This window comes from Coregonus clupeaformis, chromosome 5, assembly GCF_020615455.1.
Source record: "Coregonus clupeaformis isolate EN_2021a chromosome 5, ASM2061545v1, whole genome shotgun sequence".
Classification (NCBI taxonomy): domain Eukaryota; kingdom Metazoa; phylum Chordata; class Actinopteri; order Salmoniformes; family Salmonidae; genus Coregonus; species Coregonus clupeaformis.
The window spans coordinates 4789558-4810381 of NC_059196.1; the positions used below are offsets into that span (position 1 = coordinate 4789558).

At 46.9% G+C, this 20824-nt stretch overlaps 1 protein-coding gene across 1 annotated transcript in view; it reads left to right on the plus strand.

Moving 5' to 3' along the window:
* LOC121559102 (mediator of RNA polymerase II transcription subunit 13-like) overlaps window positions 1-14636 on the plus strand; it is a 28503-nt gene extending 13867 nt beyond the window's left edge. Inside the window, exons 9-30 of the mRNA XM_041872392.2 lie at window positions 203-889; window positions 1078-1294; window positions 1669-1699; window positions 1833-1954; window positions 3324-3411; window positions 3526-3734; window positions 4538-4734; window positions 4833-5725; window positions 5892-6059; window positions 6594-6817; window positions 6928-7123; window positions 7319-7694; window positions 7947-8163; window positions 8294-8485; window positions 8770-8993; window positions 9098-9240; window positions 12119-12277; window positions 12407-12592; window positions 12821-12966; window positions 13083-13247; window positions 13475-13575; window positions 13727-14636. Coding sequence (XP_041728326.2) covers window positions 203-889; window positions 1078-1294; window positions 1669-1699; window positions 1833-1954; window positions 3324-3411; window positions 3526-3734; window positions 4538-4734; window positions 4833-5725; window positions 5892-6059; window positions 6594-6817; window positions 6928-7123; window positions 7319-7694; window positions 7947-8163; window positions 8294-8485; window positions 8770-8993; window positions 9098-9240; window positions 12119-12277; window positions 12407-12592; window positions 12821-12966; window positions 13083-13247; window positions 13475-13575; window positions 13727-13859 — 5074 coding nt within the window. The 3' untranslated portion in view covers window positions 13860-14636. The remainder of the gene's footprint in view (window positions 1-202; window positions 890-1077; window positions 1295-1668; window positions 1700-1832; window positions 1955-3323; window positions 3412-3525; window positions 3735-4537; window positions 4735-4832; window positions 5726-5891; window positions 6060-6593; window positions 6818-6927; window positions 7124-7318; window positions 7695-7946; window positions 8164-8293; window positions 8486-8769; window positions 8994-9097; window positions 9241-12118; window positions 12278-12406; window positions 12593-12820; window positions 12967-13082; window positions 13248-13474; window positions 13576-13726) is intronic.
* The last annotated feature ends 6188 nt before the right edge of the window (window positions 14637-20824 follow it).

Below are 20824 nucleotides of genomic sequence, written 5' to 3' on the forward strand. Positions count from 1 at the left end.
CAAAATGAATTCACAACCCAAATCATTGTGCAAGCCAGATAGAAATGTGTCATGGGCCAGATCCGGCCTGCGGGCCTTGTTTGACACGTGTTTTAGGCTGATGTGAATTTTTCCCCAGAGTCCTTTAGGAGATCTGATTTTTATCACAGACACCTTGGAAATCAACATTCAGCTATTCCAATATTTTGTCTATTTACCCCAGGCATAAAAACCAGAAGCAACGATCAGGCAGCACCTCAGGAAACCCTCCATCGGTGGGCCAGCCCCCACAGCCGCCCCCCAAACACAAGCTGGGCGAGAAGTTGGAGAAGGGGGAGAAGCAGCAGAAGAGGCCCCAGACACCCTTCCACCACCGCAGCTATGTTTTTGAGGAGCCGGCCATGGAGCCCCAGAGGCTGTGTATGAGAACCCAGGATGAGGTCCCCTACCCCAGCCTGCACCACATAGACACAGCCCCTTCCAAAGCCCCCATGTTGCACACCCACGGGACCCCCCAAGACCTGGCCGGCTCCCCACAGCCCCCTCCTCTCAGCCCCCACCCCTGCGAACGCGGGGAGGAAGACCCTGGGGCCATGAAGAGCTCCTCCACGCCCGTCCACCAACACTTCTACCCCCCCTCCTCCGAGCCCTGCCTGCTGCCCCAGAAGACCTCGTCTGACGAGCCCCTGCCCCTGCCTTTCCCCGCTGCCTACCCTGAGTCCCTGGAACCCACTGTCTACGTGGGTTCAGCCATCAACCCCAACGAAGACTCTGCCCACAACCCCTGGAAGTACTTCAACTTGCCACGTAAGAAGGCCTCAGACTTCTTGACACCACTGCTGCCTGTGGACAAACTACAGGATGACTCCGGGGGAGGAGGAGGGCAGGAGAACATTGTCTCTGTCACAGAGTGAGTACACTACCCCTCCTCTCTTTCAAGATGTAATGATGAACCTTACTACAAGCACCAAGGTGATGAGTGGCTATGATAGATATTTGGTTTCTCCCTCTCTGTACATCCACTTTGAGCATTATATATGCAGTTTCCCCTCCTTTCACATGATTACTGATCATCTATGTAACATTGTCTCCTCCCAGGTTGATGTCTGGCTCTGGCAGGCCTCTGAAGGTGTCTGACGACCTGGTGAGGACCTACACCCAGAGGAGGAACAGCCACCTGGCGGCTGCCATGGCTGACGAGGACCAGGAGGAGGAGCCAGACCCCTACGCCTTTGTGGAGGGAGACGAGGAGTTCACCTTCACTGACAAGAAGGACAAACTAAGCTCTGAGAGAGAGACCAGCAAGAGACACAAGGTGAGTATCAAACATGAGTTTCTAAGAATTCATTCCATAGTTATCCCTACACCCTTTTCCTAATCCTACCTACCTAATGTGGTAGAATTTGTTAGTTCAGTTGACATTAAATGCCACTCTTTTGCTTATGGGATGATGTAGCACAGTGGTTCCCAACATTCTTTGCTTACTGTACCACCAACTGAATTTTGCTCTGCCTGGAGTACCCCTGAAGTACCCCCTCATGTGCATTTTACCAGTCAGCTTATGGTCTTCTCAAGTACCCACTGTGGATAGACCATGTACCCCCAGGGGTCCTAGTACCCCTGGTTGGCAGCCACTGATGTAGCAGATGCCAAGAGAATAACACATTTGTTATGCTGGTGTTTGTTTAGGGTGACGATGGCAGTGGGACCTCAGCAGATGGTGAGCATTTCCTTCTTTGTTGAAGACTTTGTTTTAATAACTCCTCTAAAACTACAAGAGTGGAATGTCAAAATGGTCATCCAGAGTGGTTACTGAGGGCACTTCCTTTGTGTCTGTCTCTCTGTGTGTGCAGATGGTCAGGGTTCAGCTGGTGGAAAGCCTGTACCCTCCACCAGCCTCATCCATGAGACGGACCTGGCTGTGTCCATCAACGACCTGGACAACCTCTTCAACTCAGACGAAGATGAGTTAGCGGTCAGTAGAGTATACAGTGCCTCCAGAAAGTATTCATACCCCTTGACTTAATCCACATTTTGTTGTGTTACAGCCTGAATTCAAAATTGATTAAATAAAAATTCTCACCCATCTACACACAATACCCCATACTGACAAAGTGAAAACATGTTTTTAGAGATTTTAGCAAATGTATTGAAAATGAAATGCACTCCTTTGCTATGACACTGCAAACCACTTTCTTTTGATCATCCTTGATGTTACTACAACTTGACTGGAGTCCACCTGTGGCCCATTCAATTGATTTAGAAAGAAACACACCTGTATATAAAAGGTCCCACAGTTGACAGTACATGAAAGAACAGGGAGGTGACCAAGAACCCAATGACCACTCTGACAGAGCTACAGAGTTCCTTGGCTGAGATGGGAGAACCTGCCAGAAGGACAACAGTCTACGGCATTTCACCAATCTGGGCTTTATGTGAGAGTGGCCAGACGGAAGTCACTCCTAAGAAAAAGGCACATGACAGCTCACCTGGAGTTTGCAAAAAGGCACATGAAAGACTCAGAGCATAAGGCAAAAGATTGTGGTCTGATGAGAAAAAAATTTAAGTCTTTGGCCTGAATGCAAAGTGCTGTGTCTGAAGAAAACCAAGCCCAGCTCATCACCCTTCTAACACCATCTCTACCGTGAAGCATGGTGGTGGCAGCAGCATCATGCTATGGGGATGCTTTTCAGCGGCATGGACTGGGAGACTGTTAAGGATAGAGGGAACAATGAATGGAGCCAAATACAGGCAACTCCTTGATAAGAACCTGCGTCAGAGTGCAAATGACCTTAGACAGGGGGCGAAGATTTACGTTCCAACAGGACAATGACCTCAAGCATACAGCCAAAGCAATGCTAGAATGGCTTCAGAACAAGTCCTTGAGTGGCCCAGCCAAAGCCCAGACTTGAATCCCATTGAAAATCTGTGGAAAGATTGCTGTTCACTGCTGCTCCCCATCTAACTTAACAGTGCTTGAAAATCTTGAGAATGGGAGACAATCCCCAAATCCAGAAGTGCAAAACTGATAGACATACCCAAGGTGACTCAAAGCGTTTGTTCACTTTGTCATGAGGTATTGTGTGTCGATGGGTGGGCAATTTGTAAAATATTTGATCCATTTTGAATTCAGGCTGTAACAACAAAATGTGGAATAAGTTAAGAGGTATGAATACTTTCTGCAGGCACTGTAGTTGTCATCTACATTGGGGGGCAACATTGTTTGGGTTACATATCCTTTTGTCCGTTTCAATATCTCTAGTTGATACATTGCTCACAGAACATTATGTAAAGTCTTAAAGCTCTCTGTTCAAAGCCTTTTTAAAACGTTCTGTCCCCCACAGCCTGGATCCAGGAGAGCAGGAGTACATGGAGACAAGTTTGGCAGTAAGGAACACAAAACATCAAATCTGGACCCTCTGTCCTGCATAAGTATGTTCCCTTTCTCCAATTCCTTCCCTAAAGTTCCTCTTTAGGTCATCACTGTATCCTACATTAATTTACCAAACAATAGGGTGATTCCTCGGTTCACCTTCCTGTCCCCAGGCTCTGCTGACCTGCACAAGATGTTCCCCACCCCTCCCTCTCTGGAGCAGCACATCATGGGCTACTCCCCCATGAACACTGGGGGGAAGGACTATGGTGGCGTGGAGGGCGGGCTGGGCCTCACTCTGCTGGAAGGGAGCCAGTTTAGCAGCCACTACAAGATGGAGGTGGAGGAAGGCTTCTGCAGCCCCAAGCCCTCTGAGATCAAGGTAACTTAAAGGCCCAATGCAGCTGTTTTTATCTTGATATAAATAACTTCTGGGTAATAATTAAGTACTTACTCTTATTGTTTTCAATTAAAATGGTCAAAAACAAACAAAGCTTCTTAGTAAATTGCCAGAGCAATTTCTCAAGCAATAATTTTGCTAGGACTGTCTGGGAGTGGTCGGAGTTTGGGGCCTCATTGGATGAGCCTAAAGGGAGGGATATGTAACCTGAAAAATAGCTGTTATTGGCAGAGGTTTGAAACTCTTTGTTATTGGTCTATTAACTTATACTGCCGGTGATGTCGCCAGGCATGCCAAAACTCCATCACACCAAAACAGGAAGAAATTTCAGGTGATCTTTTCAAACAGCTCTTACACTAAAAGGGTATTATCATTTTCACAATTTCACACTATTATTCCAACCTCATAGTGTGGAAATATTTATAAAACAGGAAAATAAAATGTTTGATTGCACTGGGCCTTCAGATTCAGTTTAGTGTGGAGGGTCTTGATTTTACATTTTAGTCATTTAGCAGTTTCTCTTATCCAAATGACTTGCAGTTAGTGCATTCATCTAAGGATAGCTAGGTGAGACAACCACATCACAGTCGTAGTAAGTACAGGTTATCAGCAAAGTCAGTGCTCGTAATGCACTTTTTTTGGGGGGGGGGGGGGGATAAGACTGACGTTTTATTTAACATACTCTTTGTCTAGTCATGCTGTTGTCAGCTTCAATACTTGTTCTTAGCTTAGACTTGCTGAAGTGTTATAGTGGCTTATTTTCCTTCTCCCCCATCTACCTCCAGGACTTCTCGTTTGTGTACAAGTCGGAGGCGTGCAAGGCATTCACAGGCTGCTCCATGTTTGCTCCACTGAAGATGCTGCCCAGTCAGTGTATGATGCCCATCAAGCTGCCAGACTGTGTTTACACACCCAGCTGGACCATGGGCAAACTGGAGCTCATACCCCCTGTGCCAACCATGGGCCTCCTCACCAAAGACGGGTAACCAATCAGACTGGTCCCCTAGAATTATACAAGTCTCATATACCCAATTGTGTGTCAGGGGTTTTAATGTGTGTGCTGTTATCTCCCTATTTCAGTAACATCCCCAGTGTTGAGCCAGACTACCAGAGCTACACACCTCAGACCCACACGCCCTTCATGTCCAACAGCGCCCCACCCAGCAACAGCGGCACGGGCATCCTGCCCTCCCCGGCCACACCCCGCTTCTCTGCCCCCACCCCACGCACTCCCCGTACCCCACGCACCCCAAGAGGGCCCGCCAGCGTCCAGGGATCGCTCAAATACGACGAGTCTGACCTCTACTCGCCTGCCTCCACCCCTTCCACCTGCCGACCTCTCAGCTCAGTGGAGCCAGCCACTGTGCCCTCCATCCCCGAGGCCCACAGTCTCTACGTCACCCTCATCCTCTCTGAGTCCGTCATGAACCTCTTCAAGGACTGTAACTTTGACAGCTGCTGCGTATGCGTGTGCAACATGAACATCCGTGGCGCAGACGTGGGCGTGTATCTTAACGACAACGGCGAGGCCCAGTACCCCTGCACCTGCGGTTTCAGCGCCGTGGTCAACCGTCGATACGGCAGCTCGGCTGGGCTCTTCCTGGAGGACGAGCTGGACGTGGTGGGGCGTGGCTCGGACGCTGGCCGCGACTCTGAGAGGCGTTTCCAGGAGCTGCACTCCGCCTCCCTTCACAGGACCGGCAACCCCAAAGAGAGGCCCCCAGACGAGCTCATCCTGCTGCTGCAGGACCAGTGCACCAACCCATTCTCCCCCATGGCTGGGGTGGAGTACCCCAGGGCTCTGTCCTCAGGCCCCTTTCGCTCTTCTCTACGGGTGGAGGAGAGGGACTGCTATAATGACTGCTATATGGCTCTGGAGCATGGCCGGCAGTTCATGGACAACATGTCAGGAGGCAAGGTGGATGAGGCACTGGTTAAGAGCACGTGTCTACACAACTGGCCTAAACGCAAAGGTGAGTCCGCTCCTTCACTCATTGACAATGCACAATCTTCTTTCCCCTCCTACTCTTTCCTCCTTTTCCCGTCTCTTCCTACTCCTCTTATGTGAAACCCAGTCTCCTTGGTTGGATGTGTGTTTGTCTGATGCTGATCCCTCGCTCCCTCTGTTTCCCCCTCCAGCTGCAGAAGTGAGCAGGCTGTTCTCTCAGGACGTGTTGCGGGTGCTGCTCTCCCTCCAGCCTGTACTCCAGGATGCCATCCAGAAGAAGAGGAGCGTGCGTTCCTGGGGCGTTCAGGGACCCCTCACCTGGCAGCAGTTTCACAAGATGGCCGGCAGGGGATCCTACGGTAAACACGAGGACTTTAAAAATCAAGCAATAATAATAATAATAATAATAATAATAATAATAATAATACATGAATGTATCTAGTTTTTTTTTCTGGATTAAAAAGTGGCTTAGGTGGTGGCCTTTCGGCGCAGCTGAATTGAAGAGAATTCTTGCAATTCTATAAATGTCTCCATGGAGCTGAGAATTTATTTGCCGTTTTAAATCTAATTTCCTGCAATTCCATGCATTTTGCCTTGGCTAATGCTGTGCTTTTGCTCAAACATAATGACAAAATCCATACTACTAAATTAATTATTTTTTAAATGTAATTCACCCTGATTGTCTAGCTTTTATTTTGGTGATTGTAGTTCTCAAATATGATATTATTAAAGAATATATATAGGTCCATTTTCTTCATACTTTATATCTGGTTTAAGTTTACACAAAGCAATTGTTTCAGTTACTGGCCCAAAGCTCTTACCGCCTAGGCTACCTGCCGCCCTCAACTAAACTTTGCAATGAGTCTGACTGTCCCTCCTCTATGAACCGTTAGGCACTGATGAGTCTCCAGAGCCCCTGCCCATCCCTACCTTCCTGGTGGGCTATGAGTATGACTTTGTGGTGCTGTCGCCCTTCGGCCTGCCTTACTGGGAGAAGCTGCTGCTGGACCCCTTCGGCTCCCACAGGGACGTGGGATATGTAGTCGTCTGTCCTGAGAACGAGGCTCTGCTCCGCGGGGCTAAGAGCTTCTTCAAGGACCTTACGGCCGTGTACGAGGTAAGTGGGGACACACACACAGACACCCCCCATAGTCTAATAAAATATAAATGTAAAAGAATATAAATAAAAGAAAATTGGTACATTTACCCATGTTTTTCTCTTTGCAGGCTTGTCGACTGGGTCAGCACAGACCAATCTGTAAGACTCATCCAGATGGCATATTGCGGGTTGGTACGGCAGAGGGCAGGAACCTGGCAGAGCAGCCCCTCAGTGACTGGTTCCTCAAAATGGCCAGCAGCAACGGGAATAGCGAGGCCTTCAGCAAACTCAAACTCTACGCCCAAGTGTGCCGGCATGACCTGGGTATGTCTTCATTAGAATGCAATCTTCTATTTCAGGAGATTTGTACTGAATAAGAGATGGGGTTTATAATTTGGCTTGTACAAAAGGCAAGAAGCAAATATTCAGATGTCATTTATTGGCTCTTTTTTGAGTTGGGTGTCTCTTAATATCAGACATTGGTCATCTTTTTCTCAACATTTTTGTTACTCTCCTTAGCTCCATACCTGGCTGGGCAGTCTCTGGACAGCTCTCTGTTGAACCAGCACAGCCCCACTGTGGCCTCCCCCCAGTCCTCCTCCTCCCAGTCCCCTGGCTCCACCACCCCCTCATCAGGTCCCCAGAGCTCCAGCAGCACTGCCCAGCCTGCCAGCACCCCACCCTCCTCCACCACTTCCACCATAGGCCCCCAGGCAATGGGAGGGATAGGGGGCTTAGGAATGCCCTCGGCCAAGCCCAGCTCCTACACACCATACGGGACATCAGGCCTGCAGGGCAGCGTCTCCCAGAATGGGCCCCAGTCGGGAGCTCAGACCACAGGGGAGAATGGCCCCACTGCCAACCAACCCCAGGCCACCACCGAGCCCGTGGAGACGTATGTAACACCACCATCTGACATCCTCTGGTTTAGTCACTGATTTTCTGTAGCACCACTTGTTGCCCTGAGTTTGTAATTGACTCGCACTTGGAATAGGCTGAATTACGACCTTACCCATCTCTCCCATTTTTGTGCACTAGACTTGTCTGGAAAATAACATTTGGCCTGCTAAATGTCTTTAATCTGATACATAAAGCTAGTTGATTATTGTCTGTTTGACCTTTGACCCGAGTGCTTCTCTCTCTACAGCACGTTGGAGAGAGACAAGGTGGGCGTCCCTACAGACGGAGAGTCCCATGCAGTGACGTTCCCCCCAGCCATTGTGGTCTACATCGTGGATCCCTTCAGCTACGAGGACGGGGAGAGGGACTCCCACTCCAGTGTGTGGACGCTGGGTCTGCTGCGCTGCTATGTGGAGATGCTCCAGTTCCTGCCACCTCACATCAGAAACTCTGTGTCTGTGCAGGTAATGGAGGACTTGACACATGTAGCCAGACTGCAGACCATTCACATTTATGTTCAGCACATTATCTCAAACACCTGTGGGGTTGGTGTGGTTAAAAAGGTGGTTTCTAACAATGTATTGTGTTGGTCAGATCATTCCCTGCCAGTACTTGTTGCAGCCTGTGCGCATTGAGGAACGCCATCTCTACGGTCAGCACCTCAAGTCCCTAGCCTTCTCGGTGTTCACCCAGTGCAGACGGCCCCTCCCCGGCAACACCAACATCAAGGCTCTGACAGGCTTCGGCCCTGGCCTGGCCATCGACATGGCACTGAGGAGCTCGGAGGTAAACAACAACACACCACACATAGGAAACTGCACTAAAACCTCTCAAATATTATTACTGGATTGATTTAGACTGCTTATCAGTTTTAGAAACTGTTGTCACAATGTGAATGGTCTGTTTAACATAACATCCTGGTCTTTGACAACTCCTTGCAAATACCTTGATGATCCAAGAGACCACTGCTCTGTTGAATAAATCACAACGGCTTACTAAATGCAGCTTGCTAAGTGACACATATGAACCATTGGTCTGACCCATGAACTTTGACTTTCACACCTGTGCAGAGGCCAGAGTGTCTGCGTCTGTACACCCCACCGTTCATCCTGGCGCCCATCAAGGACAAGCAGACAGAGCTGGGGGAGACGTTCGGCGAGGCCTCTCAGAAGTACAACGTGCTGTTTGTGGGCTACTGCCTGTCGCATGACCAGCGCTGGCTCCTGGCCTCCTGTACTGACCAATCAGGAGAGCTGCTGGAGACATGCATCATCAGCATCGACGTGCCTAACAGGTCAGTGACACACACAACCTGTCAAATGGTAGATACTCAAAATGCAAACAAATTCAATTCAGAATGTCTCTTTTGTGACGATGTTTGTTGTGTCCTATGTACAGGGCTCGGAGGAAAAAGGGTTCAGCCAGACGACTGGGCCTGCAGAAGCTGTGGGAGTGGTGTCTAGGCTTGGTGCAGGTGACATCACTTCCCTGGAGGGTGGTGATTGGCCGCCTGGGCAGAATGGGCCACGGAGAGTTACGAGGTATGCCACACTAGTCCAAACTCCAGCAGATGAGAGATATACATACATACATACAGTGCATTGGGAAAGTATTCTGACCCCTTGACGTTTTCCACATTTTGTTAAGTTACCGCCTTATTCTAAAATGGATGAAATTATTTTTGTCCTCATCAATCTACACACACTACCCCATAATGACAAAGCGAAAACAGTTTTTTTTAGAATTGTTTGCAAATGTATTTTTAAAAAAGAACCAGAAATACCTTAAGTATTCAGACCCTTTGCAATGAGACTCGAAATTGAGCTTAGGTGCATCCTGTTTCCCATTGATCATCCTTGATGTTTCTACAACTTGATTGGAGTCCACCTGTTGTAAATTCAATTGATTGGACATGATTTGGAAAGGCACATACCTGTCTATATAAGGTCCCACAGTTGACAGTACATGTCAGAGCAAAAACCAAGCCACGAGGTCGAAGGAATTGTCCGTAGAGCTCCGAGACAGGATCGTGTCGAGGCACAGATCTGGGGAAAGGTACCAAATCATTTCTACAACATTGAAGGTCCCCAAGAACACAGTGGCCTCCATCATTCTTAAATAGAAGAAGTTTGGAACTACCAAGACTCTTATTAGAGCTGGCCGCCCGGCCAAACTGAGCAATCGGGGGAGAAGGACCTTGGTCAGGGAGGTGACCAAGAACCCGATGATCACTCTGACAGAGCTCCTCTGTGGAGATGGGAGAACGTTCCAGAAGGACAACCATCTCTGCAGCACTCCACCAATCAGGCCTTTATGGTAGAGTGGCCAGACGGAAGCCACTCCTCAGTAAAAGGCACATGACAGCCCGCTTGGAGTTTGCTAAAAGGCACCTAAAGACTCTCAGACAATGAGAAACAAGATTCTCCGGTCTGATGAAACCAAGATTGAACTCTTTGTTCTGAATGCCAAGCGTCACGTCTGGAGGAAACCTGGAAACCTGGCACCATCCCTACGGTGAAGCATGGTGGTGGCAGCATCAGGCTGTGGGGATGTTTTTCAGAGACTAGTCAGGATCGTGGGAAAGAGGAAAGGAGCAAAGTACAGAGAGATCCTTGAAAACCTGCTCCATAGCACTCAGGACCTCCGACTGGGGCGAAGGTTCACCTTCCAACAGGACAACAACCTTTAGCACACAGCAAAGAGTGGCTTCGGGACAAGTCTCTGAATGTCGTTGAGTGGCCCAGCCAGAGCCCGGACTTGAACTCGATCGAACATTACTGGAGAGACCTGAAAAGTGAAGGAAAAGCAGCCAACAAGTGCTCTGCATATGTGGGAACTCCTTCAAGACTGTTGGAAAAGCATTCCTCATGAAGCTGGTTGAGAGAGTGCCAAGAGTGTGCAAAGCTGCCAAGGCAAAGGGTGGCTACTTTTGAAGAATCTAAAATATATAAAAAACATGGTTACTACATGATTCCGTATGTTATTTCATAGTTTTGATGTCTTCACTATTCTACAATGTAGAAAATTAGTAAAAATTAAGAAACACCCTTGAATGAGTAGGTGTCCAAACTTTTGCTGGTACTGTGTGTGTGATATATATATATATATATATATATATATTACACACACACACACACACACACACGTATATGGACACCCCTTCAAATGAGTGGATTCAGCTATTTCAGCCACACCTGTTGCTGATATATGTATAAAATCGAGCACACAGCCATACAATCTCCGTAGACAAACATTGGCAGTAGACTGGCCTTACTGAAGATCTGTGACTTTCAACGTGGCACAGTCATAGGATGCCACCATTCCAACAAGTCAGTTCGTCAAATTTCTGCCCTGCTAGAGCTGACCTGGTCAACTGTAAGTGCTGTTATTGTGAAGTGGAAACGTCTAGGAGCAACAACGGCTCAGCCGCGAAGTGGTAGGCCACACAAGCTCACAGAACGTGACCACCGGGTGCTGAAGTGTGTAGCGCGTAAAAAATCGTCTGTCCTCTGTTGCATCACTCACTACCAAGTTCCAAACTGCGTCTGGAAGCAACGTTAGCACAATAACCATTTGTCGGGAGCTTCATGAAATGGGTTTCCATGGTCGAGCAGCCGCACACAAGCCTAAGATCACCATGCAATGCCAAGTTTCGACTGGAGTGGTGTAAAGCTCGCCGCAATTGTACTCTGGAGCAGTGGAAATGCATTCTCTGGAGTGATGAATCACGCTTCACCATCTGGCAGTCCGGCTGACAAATCTGGGTTTGGCGGATGCCAGGAGAACGCTACCTGCCCCGATACATAGTGCCAACTGTAAAGTTTGGTGAAGGAGGAATAATGGTCTTGGTCTGTTTTTCATGGTTCGGGCTACGCCCCTTAGTTCCAGTGAAGGGAGATCTCAACGCCACAGCACAATGACATTCTAGACGATTCTGTGCTTCAACTTTGTGGCAACAGTTTGGGGAAGGCCCTTTCCTGTATCAGCATGACAATGCCCCCGTGCACAAAGCGAGGTCCATACAGAAATAGTTTGTCTAGATTGGTGTGGAAGAACTTGACTTGCAGAGCCCTGACATCAACCCCATCGAACACCTTTTGGGATGAATTGGAACGCTGATTGCGAGCCAGGCCTAATCGCCCAAAATCAGTGCCCAACCTCACTAATGCACTTGTGGCTAAATGGAAGCAAGTCCCAGCAGCAATGTTCCAACATCTAGTGGAAAGCCTTCCCAGAATAGTGGAGGCTGTTATAGCAGCAAAGGGGGGACCAACTCCATATTAATGCCCATGTTTTTGGAATGAGATGTTCAATGAGCAGGTGTCCACATACTTTTGGTCTTGTGTATATACAGTGAGTTGTACATGATCTGTTGTGCCCTGACTGATGACAGCCTCCCTGTCTCCCTCTGTGTTCCAGACTGGAGTATTCTGCTCAGCAGGAGGAACCTGCAGTCTCTCAGCAAGCGCCTCAAGGAGACCTGCAGGATGTGTGGCATCTCTGCCGCAGACACTCCCAGCATCCTCAGCGCCTGCCTGGTTGCCATGGAGCCCCAGGGCTCCTTTGTCATCATGCCGGGTAAAAACGAACAGAAGTTTTAACCTTGAGCGATGGCTGCACAGTGCAGCCTTGGTTCCCCTGTTTGAATTTCCTGAAATGTTTTGGTGTTATCTGTATCGTGTTAACCCCTCTCTCTCTGCTGTGTAGACTCTGTGTCAACAGGCTCAGTGTTTGGCCGCAGCACCACTCTGAACATGCAGACTTCCCAGCTGAGCACTCCTCAGGACACGTCCTGCACCCACATCCTGGTGTTCCCTACCTCGGCCATGGTGCAGGTCAACAACGCCACCACCGAACAGAACATAGACATCGCCTTCAACCCCATCAACCCTGGTCAGTCTCTCTCTCTCTCTCACACACACACACACACACACACACACACACACACACACACACACACACACACACACACACACACTGCAGCTGTTGATGCATTTCTAGGCTCTGGCTGTAGTCTGGCTCCACACGGCGATGTTACTGAAACAGGGAGACAGAGCAGCTCTGTCTGAGCTGAATGGGATATAGTCTTGAATGAGCCTTTGTGTTTATCCCTCTCCATAGATGGTTCAGATGGGATGGGCATCTTTGACCTGTTTGATAACGACATGGTGGACCCTGACCTCATCAATATCCTGCCCAACTCTCCCACCACCTCCCCCGTTCACTCCCCCGGTGGACACTATCACCAGGGGGGAGACGGCAGCAAGGTAAGCCCCCTCTGCCCCTCCACAACACTACCAGCAGGAGGATGCTTACCTGACTATGAATAAATGAAGATTGAATAAGGATTGATGGTGTCTCCCTATGTCCCTGTGTGTTCCAGGGCCAGAGCACAGACCGTATGGAGTCCCACGAAGAGGCCCTGAACATCCTGCAGCAGCCTATGGCTCTGGGCTACTTCATCTCCACAGCAAAGGCTGGCCCCCTGCCTGACTGGTTCTGGTCAGCCTGCCCCCAGGCACAGAACCAGTGCCCACTGTTCCTCAAGGTACCTACCTACCTAATGCTCCTCTGACAGTTAACCTCACACTCACTCTGCTCCCAAAGGCTTTTGTTCTTCTCTGGTCCTAGAACCCAGCAGCGCATTTCTGCTTTACTTAAATGTGTACTTGATCAGGAGTCATGTCATTTCAATGTTTCCCTTTTCTAATGTAACTGGTGTGATGTTTGGGTGTTCTTCTAGCTGACCTCTTGTTGTCTGTCGTCCCTCCCCAGGCCTCCCTACACCTCCACGTGTCCTCAGTCCAATCAGATGAGCTTCTCCACAGCAAACACTCACACCCTTTGGACTCAAACCACACCTCAGATGTGCTCAGGTAAACTGCTCAATATTGAATGGAAGCCATATGAAATAACATAAATGGGCAATACATTAATTTGATAGGCAGAGCATAGGTTTATTAGAAAAGAGGGGTAAGTTGAATGTATAGTTAGTTATATATAGTGATGTGTTCTCTGCCCTGACAGGTTTGTGCTGGAGCAGTACAACGCCCTCTCCTGGCTGACGTGTGACCCTGCCACACAGGACCGGCGCTCCTGTCTGCCTGTTCACTTTGTGGTGCTCAACCAGATGTACAACTTTATCATGAACATGCTCTGAACAAGGATATCAAGTGGGATCTATGGACATCATCATGAAACTAATGGGAGGGGGTTCCCTGGAGTGGATGGACCCTCAACACTTCAGGGTGGGGGCATGGCCATAAGGAATCTCCCCCAGCCAACGTCTCCATGGCAGCACTGAAGGTGTCCTATCCTATCAATCAAATGCCAAGTGTCCATTTTAACATTTTGGAATAGGGACTTTTCATAAAGGAGAATAAGTTGTGTTTTTAATGATCTTAGATTTCAATCTGATAAAATGTTATCCTAATGAAATGCCTGCATATATCTTATTTATTGTAAGTTTAAATGTGTAATTTTTATTTCTTAATATCTTTTATATATAAAGAATCTGAGGGTGTATTGCCATCTCACTTTAAAAGGAATTGGTTTAAAATGTAATCCATTTTTTTGAATTACAAAACCGAAACCGCTCAAGTGAATTTGCTGTAGGCCGCTTTTAGAGTATAATATTTTTTAAAGGGTATTGACATTTGTATTGCCCTGATGTACAGATTAAGTAGGCTGGGCATTTATATCCCTTCCTTTTGAGTGGACAGGACTTACAGCTCAGCCATAGTGCCAGAGTCTGTTGCACAGTAATTCAATGCATTCAGATAAATGGGATATGAGGTACAGATTGTCAGATTATATATTTTATATGACAGATTTAGAGAATTGTGTGTGTGTGTGTGTGTGTATATGTGTACATATAAATGTGTGCCACTACAGATGGTGCAGCTTCTGTTTTAGGAATAAAGTACGTCTACCTATACATTTTGTCTCTCTTATGAAAACATTGTTTGCGGTGTTGGGGAATGGAGCGATTTCTACTGGTACATAATTCTAACCCTTGCTTTTAAATACATCATAGTTAACTCAGAATGCAAATTTTACCTCTGTCCTTGTTAGCCACTCCCTCACTGCTGGGTGAGTGTTTGATTGGCACGTTAATGAGCTGTTTTAGGGGTTGACTGGGCCATGGGTGGGGTCCAGATGGATCCTTAATGGACCATGGGTTTAGGGTTACCCCTATTTAACCCCTACCCCAGCTAAAGGGATTTGGCAGGTCGGTAAGAGTGGAATTGGCTAACTGAGAACATCTTATCCCAAAGCCTCATCCAATCACCGCCTTATTCAGTCTAATGGGATCCCATTGGAAGGGTAGCTAGTTGCCTCATTCATTAGTGGGCATTAGGGGCAGTGTGCCAGAGCTGTGTCATTTGAGGGCAAATATAGTGCAACAATACTATTCCAGTCACACTGAAATCATTTGGGGACCAAGCAATGTACAGTATGAACGTGTGTATTTATTGGAGTGTGGGCCAGTATGGGTTCACGCAAGGCTGAGGGGATGTGAGATCAGAGGGCTCATTTGTGAGCAGGTTCTTCAGGAATCTCACTTTAAATAATTCTGCATTCATAACATCTAGTAAATTTGTAAATAATGTATTACTTTTCTACAGTGGGGGAAAAAAGTATTTAGTCAGCCACCAATTGTGCAAGTTCTCCCACTTAAAAAGATGAGAGAGGCCTGTAATTTTCATCATAGGTACACGTTAACTATGACAGACAAATTTGAGAAAATAATCCAGAAAATCACATTGTAGGATTTTTAATGAATTTATTTGCAAATTATGGTGGAAAATAAGTATTTGGTCACCTACAAACAAGCAAGATTTCTGGCTCTCACAGACCTGCAACTTCTTCTTTAAGAGGCTCCTCTGTCCTCCACTCGTTACCTGTATTAATGGCACCTGTTTGAACTTGTTATCAGTATAAAAGACACCTGTCCACAACCTCAAACAGTCACACTCCAAACTCCACTATGGCCAAGACCAAAGAGCTGTCAAAGGACACCAGAAACAAAATTGTAGACCTGCACCAGGCTGGGAAGACTGAATCTGCAATAGGTAAGCACCTTGGTTTGAAGAAATCAGCTGTGGGAGCAATTATTAGGAAATGGAAGACATTCAAGACCATTGATAATCTCCCTTGATCTGGGGCTCCACGCAAGTTCTCACCCCGTGGGGTCAAAATGATCACAAGAACGGTGAGCAAAAATCCCAGAACCACACGGGGGGACCTAGTGAATGACCTGCAGAGAGTTGGGACCAAAGTAACAAAGCCTACCATCAGTAACACACTACGCCGCCAGGGACTCAAATCCTGCAGTGCCAGACGTGTCCCCCTGCTTAAGCCAGTACATGTCCAGGCCCGTCTGAAGTTTGCTAGAGTGCATTTGGATGATCCAGAAGAGGATTGGGAGAATGTCATATGGTCAGATGAAACCAAAATAGAACTTTTTGGTAAAAACTCAACTCGTTGTGTTTGGAGGACAAATAATGCTGAGTTGCATCCAAAGAACACCATACCTACTGTGAAGCATGGGGTTGGAAACATCATGCTTTGGGGCTGTTTTTCTGCAAAGGGACCAGGACGACTGATCCGTGTAAAGGAAAGAATGAATGGGGCCATGTATCGTGAGATTTTGAGTGAAAACCTCCTTCCATCAGCAAGGGCATTGAAGATGAAACGTGGCTGGGTCTTTCAGCATGACAATGATCCCAAACACACACCCCGGGCAACAAAGGAGTGGCTTCGTAAGAAGCATTTCAAGGTCCTGGAGTGGCCTAGCCAGTCTTCAGATCTAAACCCCATAGAAAATCTTTGGAAGGAGTTGAAAGTCTGTGTTGCCCAGCGACAGCCCCAAAACATCACTGCTCTAGAGGAGATCTGCATGGAGGAATGGGCCAAAATACCAGCAACAGTGTGTGAAAACCTTGTGAAGACTTACAGAAAACGTTTGACCTGTGTCATTGCCAACAAAGGGTATATAACAAAGTATTGAGAAACTTTTGTTATTGACCAAATACTTATTTTCCACCATAATTTGCAAATAAATTCATTAAAAATCCTACAATGTGATTTTCTGGATTTTTTTCCCTCATTTTGTCTGTCATAGTTGACGTGTACCGATGATGAAAATGACAGGCCTCTCTCATCTTTTTAAGTGGGAGAACTTGCACAATTGGTGGCTGACTAAATACTTTTTTCCCCCACTGTATAGTGCTTTTCATAGAATCTCAAAGCGCTTCGAGCAACAAAAATAACCCCAGCAATATTTCATGACGGGTCAACCAATAGATGCCAAGTCTTTGAATGCTGCATCCTCTGAAGAGAGCGGGGGGATGGGGTCAGTTCATGGCTTGATTTGAGAGAGCTGGTCAGAGGACGGTAGGTAATGGTTATGGAGTCTGCTGATTATCTTGTAGAGGGCAAGTCTGGGAACCAGCCTGACTTATAGCCACTGGACTTCTCTTCCACTGTGTAGCACCCAGTTGGGTGATGCCTCAGCAGCTCTGGGCGCCAGAAAGCTCACCACACAAAGTTCAGAATAGTAGCCAGTCGTCCTCACTATGAGCCCTCTGCCTCAGCACTGCAGTATTCCTCTATCTCCCATTCTTCAGGCGACTCCTCAAATTATGTTCTCAAATACCAGCATACGACTGGGAAAAATCCACTTGAATGCCCCTCCAACTGGTAATTACTAGTGGGAAACTCATCATTTCTGAGCTCCGACTTCTCCCACATTCTGAACTCTGACATCACATACTAAGAAAATTACCTCGATAACAGCATTTTCTGCAGTTAAATGCAACAAAACATTTATAAAAAGCAATCTATTAACATGTTTTTTTAACACTAATTTGTGTACGAGCATGATAGCTGTGCTTTCAGTTTATGGTTAACTCAGCTTGTTTGCCATAAGCCAATCGGCGTTCTCAAAGAGTTCAAAGCACACAACTCACTTGTATAAGTTGCATAAGTCCTCCAGGAGGATTACTTGACCAAAAGTATGTGGACACCTGCTTGTCGAACATCTCATTCCAAAATCATTGGCATTAATATGGAGTTGGTCCCCCCTTTGTTGCTATAACAGCCTCCACTCTTCTGGGAAGGCTTTCCACTAGATGTTGGAACATTGCTGCGGGGACTTGCTTCCATTATGCTACGAGCATTAGTGAGGTAGGGCACTGATGTTAGGCGATTAGGCCTGGCTTGCAGTCAATGTTCCAATTCATCCCAAAGGTGTTCAATGGGGTTGAGGTCAGGGCTCTGTGCAGGCCAGTCAACTTCTTCCACGCTGATCTCGTCAAACCATTTCTGAAACAGGAAAGGGCCTTCCCCAAACTGGTGGAAGCACAGAATCGTCTAGAATGTAATTGTACGCTGTAGCGTTAAGATATCCCTTCACTGGAACTAAGGGGTCTAGCCCGAACCATGAAAAAAAGACCCAGACCATTATTCCTCCCCCACCAAACTTTACAGTTGGCACTATGCATCGGGGCAGGTAGCGTTCTCCTGGCATTTGCCAAACCCAAATTCGTCCTCCGGACTGCCAGATGGTGAAGCATGATTCCTTATTCCAGAGAACATGTTTACGCTGCTCCAGAGTCCTCTGCGGCGAGCTTTACACCACTCTAGCCGACGCTTGGCATTGCGCATGGTAAACTTAGGCTTGTGTGCGGCTGCTCAGCCATGGAAACTCATTTCTTGAAGTTCCCGATGAACAGTTCTTGTGCTGACGTTGCTTCCAGAGGCAGTTTGGAATTCGGTAGTGAGTGTTACAACCAAGGAGAGACGGTTTTTACGCACTTCAGCACTCGGCGGTCCCGATCTGTGAGCTTGTGTGGCCTACCACTTCGCGGCTGAGCAGTTGTTGTTCCTAGACATTTTCACTTCACAATAACAGCACTTACAGTTAACCGGGGCAGCTCTAGCAGGGCAGAAATTTGACGAACTGACTTGTTGGAAAGGTAGCATCCTATGACGGTGCCACATTGAAAGTCACTGAGCTCTTCAGTAATGCCATTCTATTGCCAATGTTTGTCTATGGAGATTGCATGGCTGTGTGCTCGATTTGATACACACCAACGGGTGTGACTGAAATAGCTGAATCCATTCATTTGAAGGGGTGTCCACATACTTTTGTATATAGTGTACCATAATGTAAACGTGCAACTGTGTTTGCATTCCCTAGCTTTGAGGACCTGATGTGTATGGTTGGGTTTTATAAATTACCTGACCTACTTGAAACCCTGGAGTCTCTCTTTTCCTGCTTATTGCTGCTCCATCACAGCGAGCCAATTTTAATGGTGGTTTGTCCCTCTGCCTCATTGAATCATGTCACTCTTTATAACATAGCTGAATGAGAGACTACACTACCTATAATTCCACCTGTTGTTCACACTCCTGTTGCTCGTTAAGTGCACTAAATCAAATCAGGAATTTAGGAGCCCTAATAAGATTACCATTACAGTCACTGGTGATACCTCTGTTGGTAAGTAACAGTGATGACTGGAGCCAGAGGACATGGACAGTAGGTCTGAATACAGTGTATCTTTGTTTTCTGGAAGTCCACTCAATTGTACAATGTGCTCTAATAGGTAGACGAAGATATCAAAATATACTGAACAAAAATATAAACACAACATGCAACAATTTCAAAGATTTTACTGAGTTACAGTTCATATAAGGAAATCAGTAAATTGAAATAAATTCATTAGGCCCTAATCGATGTATTTCACAAGACTGGACCAGGGCGCAGCGATGGGTGGGCCTGGGGTGGCATAAGCCCACCCACTGGGGAGCCAGGCCCATCCAATCAGAATTAGTTTTTCCCCACAAAAGGGTTTATTACAGACAGAAATACTCCTCAGCACCCCATCAGACGATTCCGCAGGTGAAGAAGCCAGATGTGGAGGTCCTGGGCTGGCGTGGTTACACGTGGTCTGAAGTTGTGAGGCCGGTTGGACGTACTGCCAAATTCTCTAAGGTGATGTTGGAGGCGGCTTATGGTAGAGAAATTAATATGGAATTCTCTGGCAACAGCTCTTTTGGACATTCCTGCAGTCAGCATGCCAATTGCACGCTCCCTCAAAACTTGAGACATCTGTGGTATTGTGTTGTGTGACAGTACTGCACATTTTAGAGTGGCCTTTTATTGTCCCCAGCACAAGGTGCACCAGTGTAATGATCATGCTGTTTAATCAGCTTCTTCATATGCCACACCTGTCAGGTGGATGGATTATCTTGGCAAAGGAGAAATGCTCACTAACAGGGATGTAAACAAATTTGTGCACAAAAAAGCATTTTGTGCATATGGAACATTTCTAGGATCTTTTATTTCAGCTTATGAAACATGGGACCAACACTTTACATGTTGCGTTTATATTTCTGTTCAGTAGAAATCTCCCATTTGTCATTCAGTAGAGAAGCAGCTGTCCATTATGTTGGTCAGCCTTATAAAACAGCTGTAAAAAGGCTGTAAACACACAGTAAGGTGACTGTGTTCAGACCAATGAAAAGAGGGGTTCAGCCCATCCGTGTCACTTCTCTGTACTGTATATGCTCAGAATCTGTTTGTGTACAGCACAGAGCAACCCATGCCAAGAAGAGCTGCTAAAGCCTTAAGCTGGTTTAATGCAATTGAGATAAAGGTTACTCACTTAAGTAGTGGAAGATTAGACAATTCTCTGTATTCTAAATTATAAATGGAAAGTTAAGCTTGGCCATTTAATTGACCTGTATGGCAGGTCATAGTATATCCAATGTAGTATGTCCTGTTCCAATCATTTCCAAATGTTTTAACCCCCTATAACCAGATTCATACATAGTAGTCATAATTTATCATGTGTATGTGTGTATTAAGTTGTCCATTCCTAGGGTAGCTCAGGTCTCTGGTCTAACGTATAGTAGTTGTGGTTATTTGGGTTGTAAAATGAGTTAAATGTTCTGTTCCACATGCCTCTTTAGAGAATCGACATCCCCATGTACCACCTCTTGGGCTGTCTGAGTGACTGAGTGTGAATGATTGAGAGACGAGAGAGAAAGAGCGAGAGAGAGGGTGGGTGAGGAGGGAGAGAGTGCTAGAAAGCGAGAGAGGGAGGGTGAGTGAGA